At 40.3% G+C, this 12,886-nt stretch overlaps 1 protein-coding gene across 1 annotated transcript; it reads right to left on the bottom strand.

The window, feature by feature from the left end:
• Positions 1–2,456: 2,456 nt before the first annotated feature.
• LOC136489175 (pectinesterase 31-like) lies at positions 2,457–5,073 on the bottom strand. The gene is made up of 6 exons (XM_066485888.1): positions 4,603–5,073; positions 3,925–4,029; positions 3,755–3,832; positions 3,466–3,653; positions 3,134–3,307; positions 2,457–2,898 (listed from the first exon to the last, which is right to left on the bottom strand). Exons 1-6 carry the CDS (start codon positions 4,864–4,866, stop codon positions 2,736–2,738), a joined length of 972 nt encoding a protein of 323 aa, XP_066341985.1. The 5' UTR covers positions 4,867–5,073; the 3' UTR covers positions 2,457–2,735.
• Positions 5,074–12,886: the final 7,813 nt, after the last annotated feature.

Here is a 12,886-nt window from a genome sequence, read left to right as displayed (position 1 = left end):
ACTTTTGTCCAGATTTTAGGAGAAATAAAGAGAAAGAAGAAGAAAAGGTAAAATGATAAAGAAAATAAGAAGTAATAGTATTGGGTGCTATTTTTACGAAAATAACGTTTCGGATGTTAGTTTTACGAAGCGTATTGTTTGAGCTGCTAAAAATGCAATTTTCTCCTAAAACGGAACGCAATTGCTTCAAGTGGCTATTGTTGTGGAAAAAAAACATTACTACTAATTTCTGTTCCAAGATGCTGCTGAAGGAGAACATACGTGATTTTATTAATTTCTTGTGCCAACGTAGGAGTAGGTATCCAGAGGCGGATCCAACGCCCGGGGGGGAGGGGGCTCGAGCCCCTTTACCTATACCGGAGCAGTGGAACCTCTGTGCATATCTTGTAGCATCGATCAATGCTATTAGACGACAGTAACTTCACAGGTGTGCATTGCACAAGTAGATGTAGCTACCGCCGTACCTATGGAAAATATGGGGGCATAAACAGAACTGCCTTTTACTAGGTCTAGCGTGTAAAGTTTTGGGACGTCACATTAGGGGGTGTTTGGTTCCTGCAGGAAAATTTTAGTCCATGTCCCATCGGATATTTGGACACATGCATGAAGTATTAAATATAGACGAAAAAATAACTAATTGCACAGATTATGGCTAATTTGCGAGACGAATTTTTTAAGTCTAATTAGTCCATGATTTGACAATGTTGTGCTACAGTAAATATGTGCTAATGACGGATTAATTAGGCTTAATAAATTTGTCTCGTAAATTAGCCTCCATCTATGTAATTAGTTTTATAATTAACTCATATTTAGTTCTCCTAAATAGCATCCGAACGTCCGATGTGACATGGACTAAAATTTAGTCCAGAAAACCAAACACCCCCTTAGATATTACATAAGGGTGTCGCGTGGGGTATTTGGATACTAATAAAAAAACAAATTATAGAATCCGTCAGTAAACCACAAGACGAATTCATTAAGCCTAATTAATCCATCATTAGCCTATGTATTACTATAGCACTTTATTGTCAAATTATGGACTAATTAGGTTTAAAAGATTCATCTCACAAATTAGTCGTAAACTGTGCAATTAGTTATTTTTTTAGTCTATATTTAATACTCCATGCATGTGTCCAAATATTCGATGTGACATGGTGTAAAGTTTTGGGTTGGGAACTAAACAAGGGTTGGGTTGGGTTGGGGTGCTTGATGCTGCTGCTGTTTCTCTCCCTATAAAGTATCAGCTTGGCTTATCAGCTATGATACAATGTTTTTTTCTCATAACAAATCAGTTTCAGCCGCAGCAAAAATCAGCCGAACAACTCCTAAATTAAACACCCATGACCCATACACATGTTAGAGACCTTCTAATTAATATCTATGGTTCATAGTATCATGGTAGATTTTCCTCGAGCAAAAAGTATTTGAAATAAAAAAAAACTTAGGATGATTCGAGCAAGCTTTGAGACTCATCTGACAGTATAAAACTCTTCTTTATTAGATATAAGATAATGGAGGTGAAGCCTGTCCTTCCATCTCAATCTCTACATCCAACGTTGTAAATCCGTCCATGGTCTCTTAATTAATTGGGAACCCGTACCGACACTGACAAACAGTTTTTTTTATTTATTTAACAAAAAAATATACTAAAAGAAAACATAGCACGGCCATGGGCCGTGGCGTTATGCGTTGCTGACAGGCCGTTGCCATCGCTGTTTGTCTGTCCATGAGCGCACAGCGACCCCCTGCAGCTGTGCTTTGCTTGCCTGGCCCTGGATCTTTATCCACGCCCGACGGCGACGCTACTGGACCCGGATCCACCATGCTTGTTGCTTGGTATCGCACGCTAAGCATGCATGTCCCAAGCCTACTACTCCTAGACTGATGAATAGACTCCATCTAGAGAGAGATCACAACTTGTGTTAGGCAGGGCTCCTGTAGTTTTCCGTCCAAGATCACAGGTACTACTAGTATTTATTTATTTAAGAAGAGGCATGGAGGATGAAAGTTAGGTTCTTATCCAACAATCCGCTGCTGTGCTGCGTACTCACTCACTCACTCACTCCCAAACGTGTGTGCCAGATCCCTTCCGTTACTGTAGCTCATTACGGCTTTTGCAACAAGATCAGCTCATCTGTTCGACCGTTTGTTCAGGCAGGCGCATCACCACGTTGCTGTCCAACAGCTCTTCCTCAGGGTCTAACTTCAACAGACTGGCACTGACTGCGCATCCACTAGCAACCGGTTTTACACTTGCACACATCATAAAAGGCTTCCTTTCAGGTACTTTTTTTTTAAAAAAAAAGTTTAGCAGCACAGCTTCATGTAAAAATCTGCATACTGGTCGTGGCTGAATTTCATCCAGAAATCAGCAGCACTGCACACCTACAACAGGCAGCTTCACCGCTGCATTCAGGGGAGAAAAACCTGCAACTACAATGGGTCGACACATTTTCTTCATAAACGTTTGTGCACTTTCATCAGATTGAAAAAAAAACCCAGACATGCAAAATAATATCTGCATGTATTTCAGCCTAGTGCTCGAGTTCGTTACAAGCTTCTCACAACAAAACCTCTCTCATTCTCTATCCCCGCCATTCTCACTGAGATCCAAGTGGATACCAATTGAACAAACGTTACAAACTTATACAAATAAAATAAAATGCATCCACCAGCTTTATTATTGTTTATTAGATGGGCTGCAAAGGAGGCATGAACCAGGACCTGGGATCAACCTATGCTGAGGCTGGTATTCTTATTGCCATCATCTGGAGGAGCCATGGCCTATCAACATCTGGATCGATAAAAGTGTGTGCAAGGAACTGCTCTGCTTCAACATCCAGCAATTGTCTACACCAGGTCACCCGGTTCGACGGCTGGGAGCCTGGCCCCGAGCACCTGCAGAAACCAGTGTTAGCAGATACCACTGCAGTCTATGCTCTACATCATCCATCCCCAACACACTAGATTCACAACAACACAATCATATTACAACCAGAACAACCAAAGAGCGTAAGTCGATAGTCTTCATGAGGATCGATTGGTGTTAGTGACAAGACAAGTATGGAGGTTTTTGCAACATTTCAGGTTAATATCACTAGCTGATAGTTACACGGAATTGTCCAATTATTACCTGTACTCATAAAAGCAAGCAGTTCGCTCATTCTCGGATTTGTCCCAGTTATGCCACCCAGAAGGTTTAATGCATCGATCCATAAACGTGTATGCAAAGACAACCCTTCCAAAGGGCCCCCATGGCCGACCTAGGAACATATATCCAGCTTCTCCATTTCCAGTAATAGTACACCTGAAGTGTCAAAACAAAAAAGGAGCAAAAGCAACACATTAATAAATGCTAAAGCAACATTTTAAATGTTTTTTATAAAACGAACCAAGCAAATAAAGTTTTAAAAAATACGAAATATTCGAGTGCCTTATTAAACAAACTACATACACCAGACTCACCTCAAGAATACATAGCCAGTAGATTCTGATGTGGACTTCCGGCTATGAGCAGTAATAAATCCTGCTGCTTTGCAATGGATATGGCAATGTTCCATAAGGGCAATAGAGTTACCAAAGATGAAGTCACAATGGCCTTCAATATAACAGTCCCTTAAGTACTGTTTTCCGTAGTGTAAGTATAATGTGTCCTGTTAAATTTTGTTTAGAATTAGAGTTTCCAAATGTTAATGAGAAGTATATATCCTGGTTGTTGAGGCGATTTAAACAGGAGCTGAAGAGACAGACGTACTTGCCAACCAAGGAACCTGCAGTTGTAGAAGGCGCACCTATCTGCGGTCACCCGGACTGCAACAGCCTGCCCAGAGCCCTGTATCAATGAGTAGCACACATCAATTTCCCATCTCACACCTATAGCATGATCGTCTGTTTGTGCCGGGAGAAGAAGCGAAGAACCAATACCTGGGGAGCTGAGTTCTCAAACGTAATATTCTCTGCAATGAAATCCTCCCCCTCAACAATGAGCGTACCACAGCCGAATGTTCCTGTTCCTATAACCCTGGATGACTTTATGAGAGAAAACAGCACAGTTTATCATCATGAGATATAAATAAGAATTATTCAAAAATGTTAAGCACATTTCGAGCTGTGCTCGATCAGGAGTAAACTCACGGGGGTGTGGCTACAGAATTGCCTATTCGAATATCCGTTTGTGCTCATAGGATAGGAGAATCTTATACACCTCGGTCAAAATCGGTGAAAGCAGTTTACCGGTTGTCTCTATGCACCAGCAGTATTGTCCCTGCTTCTGCTTATAGGATTGCTCGTACGGAAAGGAATGGAAAGAAACATGCATCTTATCTTATAATAAACCCCCAAAGGCTAAAGGTTTGTATGACTTTGATCAAACTATGTGGCGGAAGCTAAGCCTGAAACCCATGTGATTAGCAACTAAAGTAGTTTAAGTTAATCGGCTAAATCCGGTCAGGCATGCAACAGCAGTCCTTGGAACCTACTAATCATAGCGACCGTAGCACACTAACACAAGTGACAAGCCTGCCGGGCATTTCGTCGAGCAGGACGCAAGCAGGCGGAGAGAGAGAGGGAGCAGCCGCCGCCGCCGCTGCCGCTGCCGCGTACCTGTGAGTGCTTGATGCGCGTGGCGGTGTTGTCCCATGACACGACGGTGGCCTCGGGCGAGGCCCCCGCGATGGTGATGAAGTTCTTGGTCTTGGCGACGTGGACGGGCTCCCTGTAGACCCCCGGCGCGAGGCGGATGACGACGCGCGCCTGGTTGCCCAGCGGCACCGCGTCGACCGCCGCCTGCACCGTGGGGAAGGACTCCCCGTCGCCCTTCCCCGGCGGCGCCACCTTCAGAACCCGCCTCACCTGCTGCTGCGCCATGGCAAGCAATGGGAACGGGCGGGCGGATCGGTGGAAGAAGACGGCTTCGGCTTGGCGCGTGTGGTTGGTGTAACAGGCAGGCAGGCAGGTGCTGGAGCCGCGTGGACCAGCTAGCGTGGAAAGGAGAAGAGAAAACCGGCGGGGGAGGGCTTAAATAGGTGGCCGGTCAGCGGTTTTGAATCCACACGGCCACAGCAAGACGAAGAAGCTGAGTGACGACCGCTTCTGTGGGCGTTGGTTGCCGTCAGCCAAACTTTTTAGAAGATTCTTGCAAGGAACATTTCATCTGCCAGACGAATGTTTTTGGAGAAACATGTTTTATGTTAGGGCATAATAATATATGAAGATGAAGATGTCCCTAAGCATTCAAGAGTCATACGTTGCGATCAAGGACTCAAGATTGAAGGCAAAGAATCTCCGATCGAAGAGTCCAGTATCATGATTAAGGATTCAAGGTTGAAGGGAATTGGATTTGAGTACGAGAAACTCAGACCAAGTGTTCAATGTGTATGGTGGTGCAAACATGGTGAACTAATGGTCCAGAGAGCTTGATTATACAACGAGGAATCCAATAAAACAAGTTAGACCTCAATGGAAGCTCGAAGTGAATGGACCGCACCATTGAAGATCAAGATCAGCCTATGGTGTTCTATGTGAGAAGTGTTCATTCTCACGGAGCGGATGGTGCAGCTGTGATGGTGGAGAGCGCCGGACAATCTTCGAATGATTTGCTAAAGCTGGAGTGGCTTTTTGCAAAGTTCCAAGCACTATTGGAGGCAATAAAAAGGATAGTCTAGCCAGAGGCAATGTGGTGCCGTTGGAGAGTCTCCGGAATAAGTTTTCACCATTAGGGTTTCGCTATTGAGCTGAATGAAAAGGATGGTCCAGGTACTCGTGCAAGCACGCGTGACGAGCCGACGAAGGAGTGGGTCGCCCCTGTTCCTTCGTTTCTAAGAAATCAATCCAACCCGTATGTACACGGTACATTCTTTATATGGACGAATCCAACCATCTTGAATCTCCACCCAAACACTGTCAAATCTGGATCCAGTTCGTCGCGACTCGCAACCCACGTGAACCCTCGTTCCAAACACAGGCTAAAGCTACTAGTCGGAGTGAGGCGTTGGACTTTGTGAATGCTTGTTCAACACAAATGGGAAAAAGCTAGCGAATGACTCGTCACATGCATATATATGCCTTGCGTTAGGTTCACGCTGTGTCCTGTTCTGTCCTGCATGCACCCGATCGATTTCCTTTTCCCCTTTTCCATCCGTCCATCCTTCCTCTGACGTTCTTTTCTCTGCAGGAGCAGGACGGATTCCATGGGCGCCCAAGATGACATTGCTTGCTGCCAACAAATTAAAGGAGAGCACACATCACCCTATCCTACGGCTAGCACTCTAGCAGACGCCCGTCCATCCACGAACTGGAATCATATACCAGACGGTGGCATTATTCACTGCCAAGCTACTAACCTTTAAACTTTAGTAGCTACTAAACGATTTAGTTATTTTTAGTAACTCCAAAGTTACTAGAAAGGATTAAAACTCTTTTAGTAGCTTTTAGTCGTAGCGTTTGGTTGAAAAGTTACTAAAGTGACTAAAAGCTACTAAATTTAGTAGGTACTAGGCGAACCAAACAGGCTCTAACGCTAGACGACAGAGGCATCTCAGAGTCACTCGTGCCCCTTTCTACCGGTCGGATTCCAAAATCTTGATATCATACTGAAAGGAAGCACTCTATATGTCCCCTCTGGAATGAGGCAGCCAGTTTTACAAATTACAAGTAAGGATCATCATAATCTATACTATGGTTAGTTGTATCTTCAAGACAACATGACCGATAACTCTTAACGATCGAAAGACGATAAGGTCATCTGCCAAGTGGAAAGAACAGTGAAAGTAGGCACAAATAATTATATCTGAATGCTCTGTTTTCAATAGCGGAATAAAATTTTATGTACGGGTGCCCATGAACACATCTTTATACTGTATGTAACAAGGATCCAGACACGCAGTGCGCAGCTTGACAGAGATTTCTGATCACAAGTAGAGTTTTAACGCTTCAACTATTGCTGAAATATTACGAGAGAAAAATACTGTTCCATTACCGAAAAGCAGCTCAAGAGCACAGGGAACACGAGGACACGCGCCTCAGCGTCAGCGACGGGAGCTGGCGGGTGGCGGGGAGTTGACATGTGGTGCGCGGAAAAAATCGCCGCCGCGAGCAAGTTGCCGCCGCCATGGACGATGGGCTGAGCTTCTCTTCTAGGAAGAGTAGGAGAACGCGGGCCACGCAAGTTTTCGAGCTATGGGCTTTCGGACCGGAAATTCTGAATCCACCTTAAGCTCTCGGCCTTTCTTCTTCAGTTCTGAGAGAGGAGAAGTTAAGCCCACCTAAACTAAAAACGACACTCATGAAGCGTTCTAGGCTTGCTCAAAAAATAAAAATAATGAAACGTTCTAGGCTGGCTTCCCGTTCTGCAGGCAGGAAGGAATACCCGTGTCAGTACCTGTTTTTATATAGCACTATAAAATAGCATCCCACAATAGCGGCCACTAAAACGATATTGGGCTTCTATACCGCTATCGGCTATTGCTACAATGTAATGGATAAAAAAATAACATGTTGAAACTTAACATTCGCTACTGTACTTGGTGGTTACTATTGCAAGCCGTTGTTGCTGTTGTTGGCCGCTATTCCCTACATAAATGGTACCAATCTTACTATCTTACTAATTAGTGGCCCCTAACTGAGACACCGCGTTAACTCTCATCAGTCGCGTTTGGAAAAAAGATAAATTCTAGAAATTCTCAGAATGATAAAAAACATCTGGCGTTTAATTAGGTAGACTCTAATCACCATCTCCGATTATAGTCATTGAATCTATTGTAATTTATAAAGAAAATTACTCACCTCTGCCATTATGAAAAATACTTAAAGTAACCCCCTAATTTTGCATATAAATTACCCATCTCTACCATTATGAAAGACAATTCAAAAAAACCCCCTAAATTTGTATATAAATTACCCACACTTGTCATCATGAAAAATAATTCAAAATAACCCCTAAATTTGTATCTAAAATCACTCATTTTGTCATTATGAAACATAATTCACAATAACCCTCTCACGTTGCATCTAAATTACCCACCTCCCTTAAATCTATATGTAGATACTAATATATGCTATTACAAAAAAGTCAATATTCATAAAATATGAGACATATATATATTTCGAAATTACAAACTTATGAAATTAAATAACCACAATGCTATGTTCGACCATGTATATATGAGACATATATATTTCTAAATTACAAACTTCTACAACTATGAAATTAAACAAACACAATGCTATGTTTGACCATGTATACCAAGTACATATATACACATTAGGATAAATATTTATTTTAATAGCTTATAAGCATGGAAAATATTTAACTAACAAACCACGTAGCGATAACATAACACCGGCAATTCCCTTTAAATTGTATTAGTACTCCCTAATAATGAACTTCATAATTTCTAAATTACAAACTTCTACAACTATGAAATTAAACAACCACAATGCTACGTTTGACCATGTATACCAAGTAAACTTATATACAATAGGATAAATATTTATTTTAATAGGTTATAAGCATGGAAAATGTTTAATTAACAAACCACATGGAAATAACATAACACCGACAATTCCCTTTAAATTATATTAGTACTCCCTAATAATGAAGTTCATAAGTTATTTTTAAATAGCTTTATACATTTTAACTAAAACACTATGTCATATCAATATTGGTAATTTAATTTTTTACACTCTATGATATATAAAATAATACTGCACACATAATTCTGTGATATAACAAATTCAACAAGTTCGGTGCTAGGGTGCAATATGAGTTTCAACTTAATTATCATGTGAAAAACAATATTACTAAGACCTAAACTCTTTTTAATAAAAATAAATTTTGAATAAAAAATAAAAAAACTCTAGAGTTTCTACTTAACATGTGGAAAGAATTGTACAACTTGGTTAAAAGTCGAAAGCTAAACTATGTTCGTGAATTCACTGAAAGGGATGCAATAAGAGTTTATATATCTTATAACTAGGTTTAAACTAAATGAATGTCACGCTACAAAAAAGATAAATATTAGAAATGCTAATTAGAGGTCCTTAGTGGAGCCTCCACGTTACTCCTTACGAGACACAATAGGAAAATAAAAGATAGATCCTCAAAATTTCTCACAAAAGTCTAAAATATTTGACCATCAATTCGGTATAACCTAATCACCATTGATAATAATAGGTATTGGATATATTCTATTTTTTAAATAATTACCCACCTTTGCTAATACATAGAACAACATAAAATAACTCATGACTATATTTAAACTACCCACATATGCCATTAAGAAACATGATCTAAAGTAGACCTAAATTTGCATCTAATTACCCACGTACTCATGTTACAAGAAATAATATATGTAACCCAATTTTCATCTCGTTACAGAGAAAATTAAATATCCTCTTAAATCTACATTTAAAAGATAAAGTTTAAATAACCATATAGCATGTAGATGTTTGTATATTGCCCACTTCTATCAATATTAATATATTAAAATTTGATTAATGTAAGCATACACATCGTGTCAGCATGCATGAGCGATAAATATATATGTTATGTTTCATGAACAAAATATTTTCTTAACAACTCATATACCAATGATGCTAAAAGTTGTTTTAAAACCATATTAGTAACCATGACATAATTTATATAGGTTGCTACTTTATCTATATATATTTATATATATATTAACTAAATGTTTGACACCTCTATATTGATAGTAAAACCATAATTGCACATATCATTACTTAATAAAAAAATTCAACCATCTTAAGAATTATGAGAGACTACTGATGACTATATTTTTGTGGCCCTTTAACATTACTCTAGAGTAATTCGATCATTATAAGGCTTAATAAGATTTAAAATTCTCTTAAGGTTAGCATGGCTACCCCTATCCGAGATCTCATTTCAAGCTCTATCACTTATTTCAGGTGACATGGTGCAAGTTTCAAATGATTGCATATGCTATTCTAGTATTTAGAATGTACTATACCACCTATACAAACCTTATTTTCAAACGGTCCAAAATGAGAGTTAGTGGAAGATACAATAAGCACAAGAGTTTTTACTTGAGGAAAAAAATCTGCAACAGTCAATGAAAATGAAGTTAAGAAAATCAAAATTCAGATTCATGACTTAATATATGTGATGCAACAAGGGTCACTATAGTTAATGGCAAAGTTTCAAACTAATTGCATATTAAAATATACAAGGTGCCATGCAAAGTAAAAATATGAGTATAAATGAAAAATATATAAGTCAGTCCCTTGCAAAAAAGTAATTAATAAGTTTATGATAATTAGATATAGACTACAAAATATCTATTATGTCTAGTTGTAGAAAATAAACAAAGAAAAAACATACAATTTAATATAAGTAATGTTTATTAATCAAATATATTAATAATACATCTTTTAAAATTCTAGCCCAAACGAGAGCACGGGTTGATGGACTAGTGGTAATAGAAAATATTAAGATAGTGATTTGGACCATGATAAAGAACGTGGAATGATTAATGATATCCTTGAACATAGTGAGTCTTCTTTATATCTTATTCATTTATAAATTTTTTATTTCATTTCACTAAATGTAATAATTAATAAAAAACTTTTAATTATTTTAAGCAAACTTGATATTAGGCCCCGTTTGGCGGGGCTCCGGCGGCTCCGGCTCCCGCTTCTGTTGGGCGGCCGACACCCGGTTACTGTTCACCAGAGCCGTTTTTCTCTCTCCTCCTTTTCTCTCTCACTGACACAACCGAAGCCAGAGAAGCTCGTTTTTCTGGCTCCGCGGCTCCGGCTCATGTAGGCCTGGGCGGCCGACACCCGGCTACAGTGCAGGAGCCGAACCCCGCGGGAGCCCGGCCAAACGGGGCCTTAGTGTCGGTTGTCAAGTGCTTCACCGGACCCCACTGCAAATCTCCCAGTGTCACTACAGGTCGGTTGTCAAGTGCTTCACCGGACCCCACTGCAAATCTCCCAGTGTCACTACAGCCCCAAAGATAGTCTTGCGTCCGAACATAGTTTGCAATTGGGACATTGAGATACTCAGCATCCTTAGGATCGGATGACCCTGCAATATTGAGAACAAAATGCTAATTAGATTATGACTCAAACAATTAGCCAAGTGTTGATGACTACTATAGGTACGTAATTTCCCTCTCCTGTAGGATGACATGTGCCTGAATCCAACAAATAGCCAAGCAACTGATGACTACCATGAGAGCTGCGATAAGGCGACAGCGCCTAGTAGACGGACCCATGAGGCTAAACAAGAAAGGGGAGGTTAACAAATTAGACTCAAATTGCATCATGTAGTATGGAAATACACTAATCAAGTACCATGTACAAGGTCAGGCTGTCACATCTTAGGGTGCACTACATAAATCTATAATCATCAGCCATCTTTGGATCCACACCGCTGCTAAGCAACTACTGGACCTCACATATACCAGCGTGTGGTGACGACGATCCTTGGCACCGATGGACTCCAGGTTGGAAATCGTAGCAAGACGTACAGACAGGTCCACCAAAAAAGCTTCCCACATGCTATCGGGTGGAGCAAGACTTACCGGAAACGACCGACCCTAGTGTTTCTAGCAAGACTTGCTAGGGCTTGGCTAGGAGGCATGTTTAGCCTACTAAACAGGCCCAAGTTGGCTTCGTGGAGCCTGATCAAGGGGAAGCTAAGGAACCAAACACTCCATATATATATATATATATATATATATATATATATATATCCCTATCTTACGTTAACACGGTTTTTGGCTCACCTATAATATATGCAATATTTGATTAAAATAAATGTAAATAATATATATGGCCAAATTCCATATAAATAAGAAATGGATGATAGGCGAAATGAAGCTATGAAATCTAGTGCACTTAAAATGCATGAGCGAAGGCGTATGCATATGTGCTTCTGCGTGTAGATCGAATACTGTGTACTCACGTGAAAAATGTGATGTTTTGTTGGTTAATTAAAACTAGTAGCCATGCACGTGCGATACGCACGTGTTTGTGGAAAAAAAATCATAAACATCAGAGAAATAGTAATGCTATTTTTTACAACATTTACCATTGTTCTCCCATATATCATGTTCATCTTCATACTTCACTCTCCTATTGTTGAATTAGAGGACCATCATCTGCTTGACAATGCCACCTAGTGGTCTTATTTGATTGTTGATGGACAAAGGAGCCGATGGAAACTTGTGGTTTGCTTGATGAAAATGGACAATGTTCCCAACAATTGTTTTCCAACATTGAGCTGCATATGGCCTTGCTAAGTGCTAAAGGGTCATTCTACAGAAAACTGCAATGAGAAAATAGATGCATTTAGATTTTTGAAAACAACGAAATATGTAATGCAGACCTGACTGAGTTTTCTCCTCAAATAGCTTAGGCTGAGCATCAACCAAGCAGATTGAAGATCACCTGGCGCAGTTAAAGCCCTTAAAAATCTCCTTCATATTTGTTGAGCAGTGGACCACTTCAATTGGCGTAAAGGAGTGCGGCATGGGATCTGCAGGTCCATGAGACCATGACACAGACATCACTTGCCAATCATCTTTAGAAAAACGAAGCCCTGATCATTTTTATTATAAAATAAAATAATTTAAAACGGCAGAGAAAAAACAGGAGACATGTACGTTTACAATCTGGTACCGGTGCTCAACAAAATTCGTTTTTTAAGTGAGGTCAAGTAAGAAAGTGCAAATCAGATCAGACTGGATCAGATTACGGAGGGGGCCTTGAGGTATTGGCAGATCAGCTCAATGACCTGCCACCGTTTGGCAATGTTCTGCAGGAACCTCTCGGCACACCAGGTCTCAACCTTGTCATCACTGCCGGCCCTAGCCATAAGTAGGCAGCACCGGCAGCATGGGCC

The sequence above is a fragment of the Miscanthus floridulus genome, chromosome 1 (assembly GCF_019320115.1).
Source record: "Miscanthus floridulus cultivar M001 chromosome 1, ASM1932011v1, whole genome shotgun sequence".
Taxonomy (NCBI): domain Eukaryota; kingdom Viridiplantae; phylum Streptophyta; class Magnoliopsida; order Poales; family Poaceae; genus Miscanthus; species Miscanthus floridulus.
The sequence above is the reverse complement of the archived record's forward strand: the minus strand, read 5'-3'. Positions and strand labels throughout refer to the sequence as shown.

Excerpts from the sequence above, each read along its gene's own strand:
- LOC136489175 (XM_066485888.1), bottom strand. The coding sequence starts at position 4,866 with ATGGCGCAGCAGCAGGTGAGGCGGGTTCTGAAGGTGGCGCCGCCGGGG. Across the intron at positions 4,030-4,602 it reads CGCGCATCAAGCACTCACAG|TCATCCAGGGTTATAGGAAC; the intron begins GTACGCGGCAGC and ends TCTCTCATAAAG. Across the intron at positions 3,833-3,924 it reads TTGAGAACTCAGCTCCCCAG|GGCTCTGGGCAGGCTGTTGC; the intron begins GTATTGGTTCTT and ends TCATTGATACAG.